Genomic DNA, 15,750 nt, shown 5'->3' with positions numbered 1-15,750 from the left:
TCTTCTGACCTTCTGACCTTCTGACCTTCTGGCCTTTGACCTTCTCCGTGTGTCTGTGTCCACATTTCTCTCTTCTCATGGGGACACCAGTCACTGGATTTAGGGGCCACCTTACTCCAGTACAGCCTCGTCTTAACTGGGTTACATTTCTAAACTCCCTGTTTTCACATAAGGTCATATCCACAGGTGTAGGGACTTGGGACTTGAGTATATCCAGAGGGCACAATTCAACCTACAACACCCTGCTCGTCCTCAGCTCTTAAATTAGATTCTGGGCCTGTTTACAGCTGGAGAGTCAAGTCATGCACTTCACAAGTTTACATTTTGATGTAATTTCAAACGTACAGAAAATTTAAAGATATGTACCAGAAACTCTTGTAGACTCTGCCCAGATTCCCCAGTGGGATGCATTTTGCCCTATTTGCTGTATGGTCTGCATCTACCTGTTACCTGTGTGCATATATGTATACTGGTATGCATTTCCTGAACCATTTAAGATGACATTGGAGGTGCGATGACCCTTAACTCACAAACATCACCATATATTTTCTAAAAAACAAATTTTCTTTTATAACCCAGTATAGTTATCAAGGTTGAGAAATTTCACATTGAAACCATCTCATATCTGACCCAATGATGTCTCACTAGGGGGCCTCTGTAACTGAGCAGGTTGCCATGACAACAGATGCTGGCAGCAAGGTCAGCAGACAACAGCTCAGAGGAGCTAGCCTGGGGGAGGGGGCCCCCACCAAGCTTAGGGATGCTCAGGGTTAATAGAGCCTTGGGGACCACTGACAGTGAAATTCCCCTTGGTCCTCTTAGATCAGTCGGGGTTGTGGGGTCGGGACTTGAACGTGTCTTTTTGGGGAGACGCAATTCAACCCAGTCCAAGTACAGTGTAAATTCCTGGGGGCGCGAGGTTTAGACATTAGCTGAGTTACTGTTGGGCAAGGCAGTGGCATCCGGTGGTGGACGGCCAGTCCATGTTGGGCATCTCCAAGCTGCCCCTCACCCTGCAGGCCTTCTGTGGCTGCCCCATACATATGGTGACAACCCCACTTGCTCCATCCTTCATGCTTCGGAGTCCGCCCACCAACCTCCTTCCTTGAGGATAGAGCCTGGCATCCAGTCCCCACCTCATGTGACTCTGGGAAACCCATCCTACCGAGGTGCTGCTTAAAACCCTCACTGGTGCCCCACCCCTTTGCTGGGGTAGGCTGATGTGTGGACATGTGACGCCCTTCTGGCCAATATAATGTGAGGGAGGTGGGGAGGCTTCTAGAAGCTACTGCATTCCATTCTGTGGCTCATGATGTCTTCAACTTGTAGACTCACTTGTGACGCTGCCATCTCTGGTTCTCTCTCTTCTGCTTCCTGCTTCCTCTTATAAGGGCCCTTGTGTTATACTGAGTCATCAGATAATCTAGGATCATCTCCCATCTCTCATGGTCAGCCAATTAGCAACTTTAGTTCTTCCTGGAACCTCGGTTTCCCCTTGACATACAAAAGGACACGTGTAGGTTCTGGGGGTCTGGACGTGGACATTTTTGGGGGTTGTTATTCTGCTTATCACAGGTTTCTTTACTCCTAAAAGGGAGGCCCAGGAAAATGGTCCCTTTCTGCCTGAGGCCATTGCAGCTTCATGATGAGATGTCTGGAGCAGCTGCAGCCATTTTGGTGCCCATCCGAGGATGAATATCATAGAAAAGGAGGCATAGCCAAGAGAACCACGGAGCAGCACAGTGGAGAGGAGCCCAGGAGCCTCTTTGGAGGAGATAACATTTTGCCTCATTGCTTACGCCCATCTGAGGCAGGATTTTTAGTTGCTTTACTGACAAAGACATCTACAGAGAAGACTTCTAGCTTCCCCTTAGAGGCCTTGGGAATCTGGGTGTGCGTCTCTCCAGCCTTCTTTGTGACCAAGCATGGCCCTGTGACCATGTGTCAGCCAATGGGATGTGAGCGAGAGTGGTTGAGACTTCAAAAGTAAGGAGTACTGGGGCCGGCCTGGTGGCTCAGGCGGTTAGAGCTCCATGCTCCTAACTCTGAAGGCTGCCGGTTCGATTCCCACATGGGCCAGTGGGCTCTCAACCACAAGGTTGCCAGTGCAATTCCTCGAGTCCCGCAAGTGATGATGGGCTCTGCCCCCTGCAACTAAGATTGAACACGGCACCTTGAGCTGAGCTGCCTCCTGGATGGCTCAGTTGGTTGGAGCGCGGGCTCTCAACCACAAGGTTGCTGGTTCGACTCCCGCAAGGGATGGTGGGCTGCGCCCCCTGCAACTAGCAATGGCAACTGGACCTGGAGCTGAGCTGCGCCCTCCACAACTAAGACTGAAAGAACAACTTGAAGCTGAACGGCACCCTCCACAACTTTCAAGATTGAAATGACAACAACTTGACTTGGAAAAAATCCTGGAAGTACACACTGTTCCCCAATAAAGTCCTGTTCCCCTAAAAAAAAAAAAAGTAAGGAGTACTAAACTTGGAAACTATCCAAGTTCCTGTCAGCAGTGGAATGGACAGAAAAATCGTGATGCGTCCACTCAGTGGCTGGCTTCCCAGCCATGAGAAGGAACATGGACAAACTACACTGACACAGTTTTGAGCTTAAGAAGCCAGACAGAAAATAACATAAATGCCCCCAAAATTCTATTTTATAAAGTGAAAACCAGCCAAAACCTATCAATGTTGTTAGAAGTCAGGACGGTGATTATCCTGGGGCAGGGGAGATGGAGGGGTCTGGGGGTTTGGGGGCTGTTACATGGCTCTGGTCTGTTGTGGAAAGCCCTGCACTTAGGGTACATGGTATCTGACACTGAAAAGGAAAAAGAAAATCCCAAGAGGACGGGGCCTAGTCGTCCTCCCCCTTCTGTGTGGCACTGGGCATGGGCTGCAGGTACCCAGACTTCTGCAAGGAAGAAAGGAGCTTCTGTTTTAAGAAGCCACAACCCCCTGGGTCTTTGCTGCCACTGTGAAACCACTTGCCTCTGGAGAAAGATGGACTGTCCTCGTTGGGTCCGAGAAATCAAGCCCAAGCAATGCCCTTGCAGGGTGGAAGTTTCTTAAACGTGACTGAGCGATGCTTTGCTGCTTTAGCAAGAGCAGATGGTGTACGTTTCATCCCACTGTTAGTGATGGGACATACCACACCAGGCCTCACCTAGGTATGAATAATTCTCACTCGGGGACACTCAGCAATGGGGACACCTATGGTTGTCACGACTGGGGTGCTCCTGACATCGAGTGGGTGGGGCAAGGGATGCTGCTGGACCCCGCAAGACAGCCCAGGACAGCCCACAGAGATGACCCAAGCATCCACAGCACTGAGCCAGAGTCACCCGCTGTACATTAAGGGACATGTAGCAGATGGAGGCCCCGCGCCGCCTCCAGGGCTCTTCTGAGAGCGAGGCACCATCCGCAGGCCTCACTGGGCTCTTGGCATCTTCACCATCCGAGTAGGGGAAGTGACGGCGCCCACGGGTGCCTTTCCCAGGACTGCCATGCCGACTCCCGTCCAGCTCACGTATCCCCCGCGTTTTGGGAAAACTAGTGTTAGGCCGAGCGCGGGGCAGAGGAGCTTTGCACATCACTGTCTCTTACTCCTTGTGTCTCCATGGGAACCGGATTGTGCTGGAAAGGCAGCCGTGGAGGGTGTTGGTACTGAGTCCTTGTTCCTGCCTCCGCTGGGGCACCCCTTCCCAGAGGCAGGAAGGGCACCGGGTCCCTCAGCTTTTGCCACAGAAAATGCCCTTCAGTCAAGGGCCTTTTCCATCATTGCTGAATTTTACAAATACTTAGGAGTCGCAAATGCTGAGCCCTCCCGGAGGCAGCCTAGCGCTGAATGCAATCTTGGGCAATGACTTGGCCTCTCTGTTCGAAATGGTGGTGACAATACTGAAGCCTATCTCGCAGGACGGACTGTGGGGAGGCTTCCAAGAGGCGGTGTCGCGAAGCCCAGCGGAGTGACCCACATGCCCTTGAGAGGGGCGCCCTCTTGCGGCCGCGCTGCGGTACTGCTGCTGCTCATCTCCGGCGCTGTGATCACTGAAAACCCGCAGCGGGCGGGGCCTGCTCTAGGTGCTAGGAATCCTGGCAGGAGCAAGACTAGGACGGTCCCCGCGCCACGGAAGCCCTGTATTCCAATGGGGCAAAAAGTCAGTTAAAAAGCAATGTGGAATAAGATCGTGGTAAATGCTGTGGAACAACCACCTTAAAGTCTCATCGACTCAGGGAGGAAAGCCCTGCTTTAGGTAGGGAAGAGTATTAGGAGGAGGTGATATTCAAAGTCAAACTGGCAAGACTCAGCCACTTGAAAATTGAGGGGCATACTCGCTGCAGGGTGATGGGGGGGACACAAGGCTGATAGGGGCATGGGGCTTCATTAGGCCAGCAGCAGATGGCAGGGGGTCTCCCTCCTGAGGCAGAAACTTGTCAGGGACACCTCAGGGCTACTGGCTGCTTTGATAAACTTGTGTAGGGCAGGATTGCTGCATAACGGACAGCCCCAAATTGGTGGCTTAAAATCATGAAGGTGTGACTGCACACTGGGGTAGGCTCAGTGTGTCAGCTCTCGCTGCACGTAGTCTGTTGGGGCTGGAACTTGGAGGATGTCCTCTTCCCTGTCTAGAAAGCTCACACACAGAGAAGTCTCCAGGGCTGCCAAGTTCATAGGCTCAGTGATGCCACCAAAGACCTGCCCTTCAGCTCACCATCCTCCGACAAACAGGTCTCATGGTCACAGAATGGCTGCCTTAGCTCCAGACATCACAGACAGCCCCATCAATAACCAAGAAGTGGAGCCGGGTCTTTTCCTCATGTCTCCTGTCAAGTGAGAGAAGCCATTCCTAGGAGACCCCTGCAGACGCTCCTCAGGCTCATTCCCAGAGCAGCCCTGGGAGGGGTGGAACCACTGGTGAGCTATAACTGCCAGCACTTCCTCTGATCTGAGACAAAGGGTCTCTTACCAGGAAGACATGTGGGATGCAGTCATGTCTGCTCCAGAGCAGAGCTTGCCCCCAATTTAACCACTCACTCAACTGCTCTTCCCCAGAGCCTTCTGTGGGCCGGGCATCTTCTAGGCACTAGGACATGCAGAATGGGACACTCAGCCCCTGGTCTGGGGAGGTGACTTTCTACAAGGCCGAGAAGAAAACAAGTCAATATTGTGGTAGATGAGGCCAAACGCCGTGGAGAAATCAAACCAGATGCTGGGACGCAGAGAGACTCGGAAATAGGGCTGCCTTTCTGAGGAGGAGCCTGCCTGGGACGTGTGTGGGCAGAGGGACCAGCAAGTGCAAAAGCACTGAGCAGGGGACATGCCCGGCTTGCTTCTGGAACAGGAAGGCAGTGACAGGGGAGGGCGAGTGAGGGGTCAAAGCTGGCAGAGCGTGAGCAGTGCCTGGCAATGGGCACCTGCAGGGTGGAATGCGGACACTGAGAATGTGGCCAGGCCATTGTCCTGTTGCCCGGTGACACATTGGGTGTTTTGGGAGCAAGACTGCTGGGCTGGGGAGGGCCCTGTCCATGGGGGACCACTGGCAGAGTTTGACTCACAAGCACCACATGGAGGCTGAGGGCCAGTTAGAAAGGGGGCCGGATGATGATGGCCCAGCCCTCCAGAGTGCTGTGCGTGAGAGTCCAGGGTCCAAGGACCCCGAATACCAGGACCTAGATGGTGGGGGGCTGGGCTTCAAAGACCAAGAAGAGGAAATTCCCCCCGAGGAGTTGGCCGGGGAAGAATTCCTAGATGACCGGGACCCAGGAGAGGCCATCCTGCAGTTGGAGAGTGTTCTGGACAAAGATGAAGAGGATGCTGTGCCCGAGATGAGGTGGCATGGGGGTGGGCTCAGGTGGGGGGGAGGGAGCAGCGTGCCCACACCCAGCCCATGGCCCTGGCGCAGTGCCGCAGGCTGGGTCCCCCCGGGGCCAAGAGGGCAGCCCCCTCACTTGCCTCTGAGGCAAAGTCGGCAAACACAACCCATCAAGGCAGCAGGTGGGTAACGGTGGAAAACCCTACAACAGTGCCCATTTTGGAGTCAGACAGCATTCAGATGGCAGAGCTGAGAGGTCAGGAGAGGCGGCCCCCAGTCTGACAGAGAGAAAAAGAAAAGGGGACATCCCCCAGCTCGGAAGCCACAACCAGTCCAAGCCCACACATTGCCACAGCTGGTTAGGATGGTTAGGATGCCTAGGGGACACATCTTGGGCAAACCGGGAACTGGTGAATTGAGCATTTGTGGGGAGTGATTTTTGGCCAGGGGTGCTGTCCTGAAAAGAGCCAAGTGCCGTCTCTGCTGTGACTTAGTGGGTCAGCCGGTGCCCTCTTTGGTGTCACCTCCCATACCGCAGATGGATGTCTGCCGAAGTGACCTCTGATGTCATGGGTGCAGTAACAAGGGCCGGGGAGGACCTTCTAGCCCATTATCTGAGCGCTCCCTGAGGCCTCTCTGTTGCCCACTCCTCCTCATGGCCGAGACATGCACGAGCTGAGAAATCGGCCATCCTGGGAGGGGTGGGCAAATCTCTCTTGGAGGGAGTGGGCCACCTGGCCAGGGTCACAAGTCTGGTGCCACTGGAGCTAGGACTGCAGTCCATGGCTTCTGCCACCAGAATTTGCGACCCCCCCCCCCCCCCGCCAGAGGAGATTCGGGGGCTGGAAAGCCAGCAGTTCCAGCCTCACCACCCAACTCCCCACAGCCGGCTGTCCATCACCCAGAGGGTCCCCAGCACCTCCATGGCCAGAAGGAGGAAGAAGGGCAGGCGGCTCTTCGAACTGGCAAAACCCAAGACCAACTGGCACGTCTTGAAAGACAGGTGAGGTGGCGGGCTGGTGGCCTCACTGGAGGCAGGGGTGGGGGTCCATGAGGTGGAGAGCAGCGCCAGGGGGTCCCATTTGTCACCCATATAATAAACTTGGGGTGAGAAGTCAGGGTGCGAACGGAGAGAACTTGGGGGGCACAGTGGTCCATGGTGGCCTCTAGAGGCTGGCCACGGACAGCGAGGCGTTTGAGCAAGTGGGAGCCGCAGAGCAAGGTGGGGGATGGGCCTGTGTCCTCGCAGGATGGGGTGCTGCTGTAAGGGCTATGCCTGGATCTCCCCATGCATGAGGACCTTGCAGTTCTGTGTCTACTGGTGAGTCCCAGGGGCGTCTCCTCTCTCTGTGTCCTGCCCAAGTTGGGGGGAAACAGCCAGGCCCTGGGGCCGTTTTCTTACTTTTGCCTTCATTTTCTTACTTTTGCCTTCTTTTTTAAAAAAAGGCTGGTTTTGCCCCCTTCTCTGAACAAAATAATCTACATTTCCCCGTGACTGTAAGACTTTTCTGAGTCTGCCCTTCTCCTGTGTCTCCATTGTCCCCTCCCTTCCCACTGGTCTCTCCACCCCATCATACCTCAGCTACCCTGTCTGTGCACCTGTTTATGGGGTGCCCTGAGTTCTGTTTCAGAGCAGGGCGCAGGAAGCCTGTATCCTGCTCCCTTTGCCCTGAGCCATGCCCGGGTGCATTCCAGGCCATCTGTGTACTGGATGGAGAGGTTTCTTGAAGATACCACGCTCACTGTCACGATGCCCGGTAGGTTGGGCGGCCCAGCACCTCCACTTCTCTGTTAGAGGCCTCCTGGGTCAGGCATTCAGAGGTGGCCCTTATCCCAGCGCTGGTACCTGGCCACCCTATCTGACAGGCTGCTCCTGGTCTTCTGGGGCTGGGCCACCTCCATCTCACCCAGACCTTTGCCTGGCTTCAGCGGCCGCTACGTCAGGGCCTCCCCTAGCCCTAACTCTTCTGGGGTCCCTGCCATTTCTCCCCCATTCTCCATCTCTCAGTGTATCTGTCTCTGCCCCCCCTTCCATGGGGCTCATCTCTTGACTCTGTCCCCTGGGGAGCCAGAGCTAGCTGAAGGCTGGTCCTGGGGGTAAAGGGTATGGGGCAAACCCTGCAGGGGAAACCCCAGTTTGCACCACAGCCAAGATGGGGTTATTATTCACTGTACAAAAAGACCGTTTGCTTCCCTCCCACAAGGGTTTCCACCCTTCTTGAGAGCAATGGATCCCTTCAAATAAAACTAATTATTGGGGAGAAGTAACAGAGCAGGTTCTCACTTGGGTTTAGCATCTCCCCCACAGTGGACACTAACTTGGAAACCCTAGGCCTGTACAAACTTCAGGCCCAGATCCACTTTCACCACCAGTGGGTTGTTGGTACTGCAGGAGCCCCATGGAGGGACTCAGGGCCTGAGCTCCCATTCCAACCCTGCCAGCTCCATCCTGGGCGCTGTGAGTAAGGGACTTCAGGCCTCTGACCCTGTTGTCCCCAGAATGCTGACGGCAAAAGTTATCCCAGCACAAGGTGTCTGGCACTGAGCTGTCTGGACGCGATCTTGCTCTAGCCCATGGGAAGTTGCTCCGTGGGAAGGAAAGCCCAGGGGGCAGGCAAGTCTCAAGTTGGGGCTGTTTCCCATTTGTGCAGTGGTGTCCCGCCGAGTGGAGGAACTGGCCCGGCCTAAAAGGTTCTACTCGGAGTTTTACAACAGCAGCAGGTGAGGGAGGGGGCCGGGTGGGCTCTTGGAGGCTGGGCAGAAACCTTCCCCCTCCCTTGACAGAGTGCAGATGGGGAGGGTTCAGGTGCCAGGACGCGATAGCCCAAGACCCTAGCAACCTCAGCTGTCCACCTGCACAACAGGTGGTAGCGGGGACCCTACACAAAAGGCACTTAGCATGGCACCTGCCAGAATGAGTGCTTCGTCATGTTACTTACTCCCATCATGTACAACTTATGACACAATTCCTTCTTATCACCTAAACTTTCATGCTTGTCGAAAGTGATCTTTAGAGTTCATTTTGATTACTCATTCTATTGCGTATATAAAAAGGAAAATGTAACTGAAGTAAGTTAGTTGGAGCGTGTCTGAAGGTTTCAAGTCATTTTTTTTGACTCAGAGATGTTGACATGTTCCACACACTGTTTTTAAGGCTGTTTTTGTGAAAACAACTTTTCATTTGAATGCCGAATCATGGTGTAATCTGAAGATAATTTAAACTGCAGTTAAACATAACATCTGTGAACCAAGAATACACATAACTTGACTGAGGTTATTTCTATGAGAACAGCTATGTCTGCACACAGGCAGAGACAACTGGGGAGTCCGTGACGTCTTGGCTGGTGGCATTTATTATATAAGCCGATGTGAAAAGAAGAAAAATCTGCCTTAGATGAATGAAACATAGCTTAATTTCTGGAGCAGAGGCACAGCTGAGGCCCGACCTCAGGAGACTCAGCGGAAGTTCACTTTCCCAGTTTTCTGCAGATACACACTATTGTTCCTTGCATTCTTGTCACTGACCCCAGGCCCAGTGACCGGATGTGAGGACGGCTTCAGGACAGGGTAGCTCCAGCCTTGAGAACACTTAGGGGCTCCCATTAGGGTTTCTCTTATGAGTCTCGTCTTGGAGGTGTTTTCCAAACTCTCCACTCCCCCAGGTTCTCCTATATCCCCAGCATCAGAGAGGAGCTGAGAAAGAGATCACACCATACACACACACACACACACACACACACACACACACACACACACAAGCACAGACACGTCTCTTCCACGGCTAAGCTAGTGCCTCAAATGTGCTGTCTCTTAGGACTACGCCCATCTGGCCCATCCCTCGGCCCACCTTGGAACATCAAGCGTCTAGTCGCCTGAGGGAACTGGCCACACCAAAAGTCCGGAATAACATTTGGAGCGCAAACATGTCTCAGGTAGGTGCCTCGCTCTCCCTGGGGTTCCCCTCAGCCATTGGGGCTCTGCCCACTCTCAGTGGGCTGGGATCAGGGGTCTAGATGGACAAATGGGAACAGACTCCAGAGCAATAGACGTGCGACTCTGGCCAGCTCTGCCTTATTTCCGTTTATACTTTAGTGCACACAGAGACCCATAAACCACAATCATCGTGTTTTTAATATACATATGTAGCATCTTATTTCTTGCTCATCTCCTCACTATTTCTAGAGCACTACATGCTTATATGAAGCAACATTTTACGTGACTGCCAGCTCACTCTCTGCCCTTTGAACATGCCAGTTAGTTTACTTGGCCCCTGTTGATGGGTGATGAGGGTGTTTGCAGCCACAGGGAGCAGCACTGCACTCAAGCCCTGTGCCCCGCCGAGGCAGCTACACAGCAGTGCTCACGTCAGCATGTGCTCAGCTTCTTCTGAGACGGGTGAAGCACGCTCTGAAGTACTTGTGCTACGGTTCTGCCCCGCCAACCATGCATGACGACATGTCTCCCCCCACATTCTTGCCAGGGCTCACCAGTGTCAGACTTTTCTGTTTTTGCCACACTTGTTGGTTTGGACTGATATTTTGTTGTTCTAATTTACATTTCCCTGGCTGACAGAGAGGATGACGGACGATTTAGGCTTACTCTTCTAGAAGGGTGGCCCAGTCCCCTGTGGGTTCTTGGGCTCCTGGATTTAGAGCTCTTTACCTATGACAGCCACTGAGCCTTTGCTGAATACGCTGCAAACCAACTTCCTCCCAGTCTTCCGTCTTTTGGTGTTGCTTCTGGGGTTGTTTCAGTCCAGAGGGCCATTTTACCCTTCCCCTCTTATTCTGTTTCCAGGTGTCCCAAGTGTCCAGGGCAGCCCAGATGGCCATCCCCAGTGCAAGGACTCTCCAGCTGGCAAAGCCCAGGACGCCAGCCACCCTGTTGGAAAAGTGGGACCCTGTGCCAAAACCCAAGCCACATATGTCAGACTACAACCGGCTTCTTCGCTTGGCCAGTAAGTAGGTCCTTGTGTCCTTCCCCACTGGATGGGGTGGGGAATGGTCAGAAGACCTGGACGTTAGGCCTGCTTCTGCCAGATTTGTGCTTGCCTCTCCCTGTGTCTCTCTCCTGGACTGTAGACCAGCTGTCAAACCCCTACGGACGAGCTGGACTACACAGGTTCCCAGGGTCATGGTCCTGAGGCTAAGAGCTGTGTGAATGGGTCTCCTAGCAGAACAAGTGGGTGCAGATAAGAAAGTCGGGGGCCACAGGGCGAGGGATGAGGGAGCCAAGCAGAGGTGCAAGGGCAGCTTTGAAATAGTGGCCTGATTCTGTTCCATCCTTTAAAACAAATGAAATACCCTGTCCTCCCGTGACAATAGTAACGTGTGCTAGTTGTAGAGAATTTGGAAAATGTAGAAGAGCTTAAAGAAGAAAGGAATCCCATCACCCGATGATAATGTAGTTTGGGACGTTGCCTTCTGGGTGTCACGCGGAGGTACACACAGACCCACAAGCATACACAGCCACGTGTGCCTATGAGCATACTTCTCCCAGCGCTCTCTTTGCCCGACCCCTCCGTTCACACCCTATGGCCAATACTCCTGCGGGCTCTGCGTTCTGTGCATATGAGAACCCACTGCCCCCCTGCCCCCCACAACGCCCTTCTGTCACCTCTGGCCCAGTCCCCGGGGCCACCTTCACCTATTTGCCATGTGCAGCCACAGGGATCTTGCTGCATTTAAGTTGCATGCTGCCCTTTCCTGCTTACAACCCTCCCAGGGCTCCTGCCTCACTCCGCACGCCAATAGGCCTTTGTGACCTGTCCCCTGGCACCCCCCTGGGCTCCACTCCTGCTGCCTGAAACACTGTCCCCGTACTGGACAGGCATGGCTCACCCCTGTACCTTCTGTGGGGCGGGGCTCCCATCTGCCGTCTGGGTGAGGCCTCTCCGAGCACTCTGTGTAACCCGAGCCTGGGCCCACCACTGGGCATCTGTGTGCCCTCTGCACTGCTCTCCTTGCGTTTTCTGTGGTCCCGTCATGTTCTGACATACTTCACATTTATGCATCTGTTTATCCTTCATGGTCTGTTAAGTGCCAGGCCCACAATGTCAGAAGCTTTAGAGAGACTGTGTGTCCCCTTCTCCTGGCACAAAATTGCCAGAGTGTGTGGTTGGCTATTTGGGTTCACTCTGCTCTCATTTCTCCAGGTTCCTGTTTCCTGTGTCTCTGGTTATTGGTTGAGAGCAGCTCTTTATATCAGATGGTCACGAATCCTTTGCTGAGCATGTTGTACAATAACTTCTCCCTGGTCAGTCTGTTCTTTTAACTTTGCTCAGACGGTCTTCTGTTTGTTTAATTCACTCATTTACCCATTCCCTTAATATGTGTTAAATGATTAGTGTAACAAATAGACACACACATACACTCGTGCATCAGAGCATCTGTCTCTCTCACACATACATCTGGACTATGAATACATACACATTTGTACACACACACACTCGTGGACATACTCACCCATGTTTCAGATGGACCTGAAAGTATACATCCATGCGCGAGTGTGTAAGAACAGTGTAAGGTTGTGCTTTTCAAACAAGAAACTTGCATGCATTAATGGGTGTGACCAGCATTAAAGCATTAAAAAGTGAAATGACAAACGAATTGCATGAATTGTGTGGGTGGGCGCAAGTCTGTGGCTGTTTTATTTCTCTGTGTGTCCACATGTGTGCTGTGTAGCAGTGGACTCAGTCACCACTGTTGTGGTCAACAGAGCTTAGAAGCCCAGATCTCACAATGGTGGAAGTGCTCCAGAATTCTCGCAGAGGAGTTCAAAGAAGGTTAGATTCTGGGCATGGCCTTCTCAGCACCCCAAGGGGCTACCAAGGCCCGAATGTTTGGCCCCCTTCCCTTTGGAAGGGACGGTCATCTGCCTGGCAAAACTGTGGTCCAGCTTCAATGGCCTTGCCCAACAGTGGGCCCTGTGTGGGCTTGTGCTTGCCGGGTGAAAGAAACCTCACTTTCTCTACAGCAAGGGCCCCTCCAGCGAGACGGCACCTGTCTTGCCATTTGCACAAAGGCTCTGAGCAAAGAGGGGTTTCGAACAGAGGCTGTATGTAGCACCCCTCAAAGTCAAGGGTCCCGGAGCCCCCAGACACTGAAGGCTAAGGCAGTGACACCGGTAACCACCTCCCTTCTAGTCCCCCAAGCAGGCCCGTAAAGGAGGGGGTGACAGAGAGGTGGTGAGAAGGGAGCCTGGCTGAGACACAGGGGTCTGCTTCTGAGAGCTCTGTCCATGAAAATAGCCACTGGCCACGTGTGGCTCTCAGTGATGTACTAATCAATCAATTGGTTGGTCTAAATAAGTTAATTGATTTCATTAAAATTAACTAGAATAAAACTCCAGCCCATATTAGGTGCTCCCTAGTCATAGTTGGCTGGTGGGTGCCATGTCGCAGGTGCTCCAGAGGGCCTCGCTGAGGCTGCAGGCAGCTGGGCAGTGATGACAGGAGCCCAGGGGATCGCGGTGGGAGGCTGAGTCCTGAAACTCCTGCACGTCCAGGGAGCTGCCCCTTGCTCCACCAGAGGTGCCTGCAGGACCAGCCAGGTGGCAATGCCTCCTGCAGCCATTGCTCGCTGCCCCTCCCACCATGACATCTGAGGAAGGAGAGGGTGTGAAAGGGCCCACAGAGCCCCCTCCTCACGTTGGCCTCCAAAGCATTTTTGGCCAGTCCCTCTGAGTCCCCCTATGGGGGGGGACCTATGGCCATTTGAAATATTTTTTTCTTTACAAGTTACCCTTTTTAAAGTGTACAATTCATTATACTTCCATAAAAATTAAAATGTACAACTCAATAGTTTTTAGTACATTCAGAGTTGTGTGCCCATGACTACAATAAATTTTAGAACGTTTCATCACTCCAAAGAGAAATCCTCAATTAGTGGTCACTCCCCAGCCCCTGACAACCACTAACCACGTCCTGTCTGTGGACGCGCCTCTTCTGGACATTTCCCGTAAGTGGAATCACACACTGTGTGGCCTGTGTCCGGCTTCTCTCATGAGCACCGTGTGTTCAGGGTCCATCCACGTTGTGGCTAGTGTCAGCGCCTCCCTCCTTCACATGGCTGAGTCGCACTTCAGTCTGTGGCTAGACCACTTTATTTATCCATTCCTCCCTAGGGGGGCCACTTGAGTTTGCCCGTTCCTCCATGGCTGGGTCGGCCATCGAACTTGAAAGCGCTCACTGGGCGCTGAGCTCCTCAGGGAGAGTGGCTGCACATCCGGCTCTGCGCTGAACGCTGCCCCTCTCTCCTGCCCTCAGTGCCGAAGACCCAGTCAGAGAAGTGTGTTCCTGACCGAGATCCACACTGGAGGGTGCTGGACGTCACCAAGAAGGCGGTGGCCAGTCCCCGGGTCATCTCCCTGGCCAAGCCCAGATTTCGCAAGGATCTCAACGAAGGCTACGACCCCTACTACATCTCCCCGGCCTCCTTGGTGGCTCGGGTGTCCCCTCGCCTGTATGAGCTCGCCACCCCCAAGAGCATCACCAAAAAAGTATGAGTGACCCAGGCCTGGCCCCTGAGGTCCCATCCCAGTAAACACCCAAATGCACCCTCACCTTGCACGTGTGGCTGGCTCTGAGCGTTTTCGCCTGGAGGAGGGAGGGCGGGCTGGAAGGCCTAATAGATAGGTGGAGGGAAATAATAATACTTATGTTTGCAGCCACGCTGCGATTTGTGCAGCCCTTTTATTTTCGAAGTCACTTTCATGTGCTATCTCGGGCTTCTGCGATGTCAGGCAGCAGCCTCTTTCTCTCTCTCTCTCTCTTTTTTTTAAACCATCAAAGTGTGTGGTTTTTTGTTTGTTTTTTTTAAACATTTATTTATTTATTTAATTGGGGAAGGGGAACAGGACTTTATTGGGGAACAGTGTGTACTTCCAGGCCTTTTTTCCAAGTCAAGTTGTTGTCCTTTCAGTCTTAGTTGTGGAGGGCGCAGCTCAGCTCCAGGTCCAGTGGCCATTGTTAGTTGCAGGGGGCGCAGCCCACCATCCCTTACGGGAGTCAAACCGGCAACCTTGTCGTTGAGAGGACGCGCTCCAACCGAGTCATCTGGGAGCTCAGTGGCAGCTCAGCTCAAGGTGCCATGTTCAATCTTTAATTGCAGGGGGCACAGCCCACCATCCCTTGCGGGAGTCGAGGAATCGAACTGGCAACCTTGTGGTTGAGAGCCCACTGGCCCACGTGGGAATCAAACCGGCAGCCTTCGGAGTTAGGAGTATGGAGCTCTAACTGCCTGAGCCACCGGGCCGGCCCAGTCAGCCTCTCTTAACACCAAGATCTTCCCTCTGAATCTCTTATGTCCTGACTAGCTTCTCCGACTGCATCCCGAGTGTCCACAAGCACTTCAGGCTTGGTGTGACCCCCACAATAAAACCTACCCCTCTTACCCCCCACTGTTGCTCCGCTCTCCCACCGCTGGCCTAAGAAAAGTGCCTTGTTCTCATGCCCCCATCAGACCCAAGCACCTGACTCTCAGCGTTCTGCTGGTGGATAGCTGGGAAGGGGATGGGGCTTCGGAGTCCCCCTGCCCATTCCATTCTTCCATTAGGAACCACTATTCACTCATTTGTGCAAGTCAGGAATCTGGGAGAACGCTTTCAGAGTATCCTGTGGGGGGTACCTCCCCTCATCTGTCCCCTCCCCGCCCACTGCAGTCCCGCATGAGGTCTCTGCCTGGCCAGTGCTTCCTCCCTGGCCTCCCTGCTTCCTCTCTTGTTGTCCATACATCTTCTCTGATGCTTACAGCACATGTCAGTCTGACATTTAAAATGTAGCGAACCCCTGTTAGGAGTGTCCCGTTCAAACTCTCCCCCAGAGCCTAGCACAGGTTCAGAACGTGCAAACGGTCCCCAAATATTTAATCAATCAAAAACAACGACGACAGACTTCAGGGCCAAACGGTCCTAGGTTCGAATCTGTCACTCCTGCCCGC

At 53.3% G+C, this 15,750-nt stretch overlaps 1 protein-coding gene across 1 annotated transcript; it reads left to right on the top strand.

Annotated features, from left to right (window-relative positions):
• The first annotated feature begins 5,525 nt into the window (after window positions 1–5,525).
• Window positions 5,526–14,374, top strand: SPMAP2 (sperm microtubule associated protein 2). Its single transcript, XM_088792167.1, has 8 exons — window positions 5,526–5,833; window positions 6,699–6,815; window positions 7,062–7,133; window positions 7,508–7,569; window positions 8,464–8,533; window positions 9,627–9,744; window positions 10,610–10,769; window positions 14,079–14,374. The coding sequence occupies exons 1-8, from the start codon at window positions 5,526–5,528 to the stop codon at window positions 14,315–14,317; spliced, it is 1,146 nt and encodes a 381-aa protein (XP_088648293.1). The 3' UTR covers window positions 14,318–14,374.
• Window positions 14,375–15,750: the final 1,376 nt, after the last annotated feature.

Source organism: Rhinolophus sinicus, chromosome 15 (assembly GCF_057876585.1).
Source record: "Rhinolophus sinicus isolate RSI-liver-muscle chromosome 15, RSI-T2T, whole genome shotgun sequence".
Lineage (NCBI taxonomy): Eukaryota > Metazoa > Chordata > Mammalia > Chiroptera > Rhinolophidae > Rhinolophus > Rhinolophus sinicus.
Note: the sequence above shows the minus strand (reverse complement) of the source record. Positions and strands in the feature narration are given on the sequence as shown.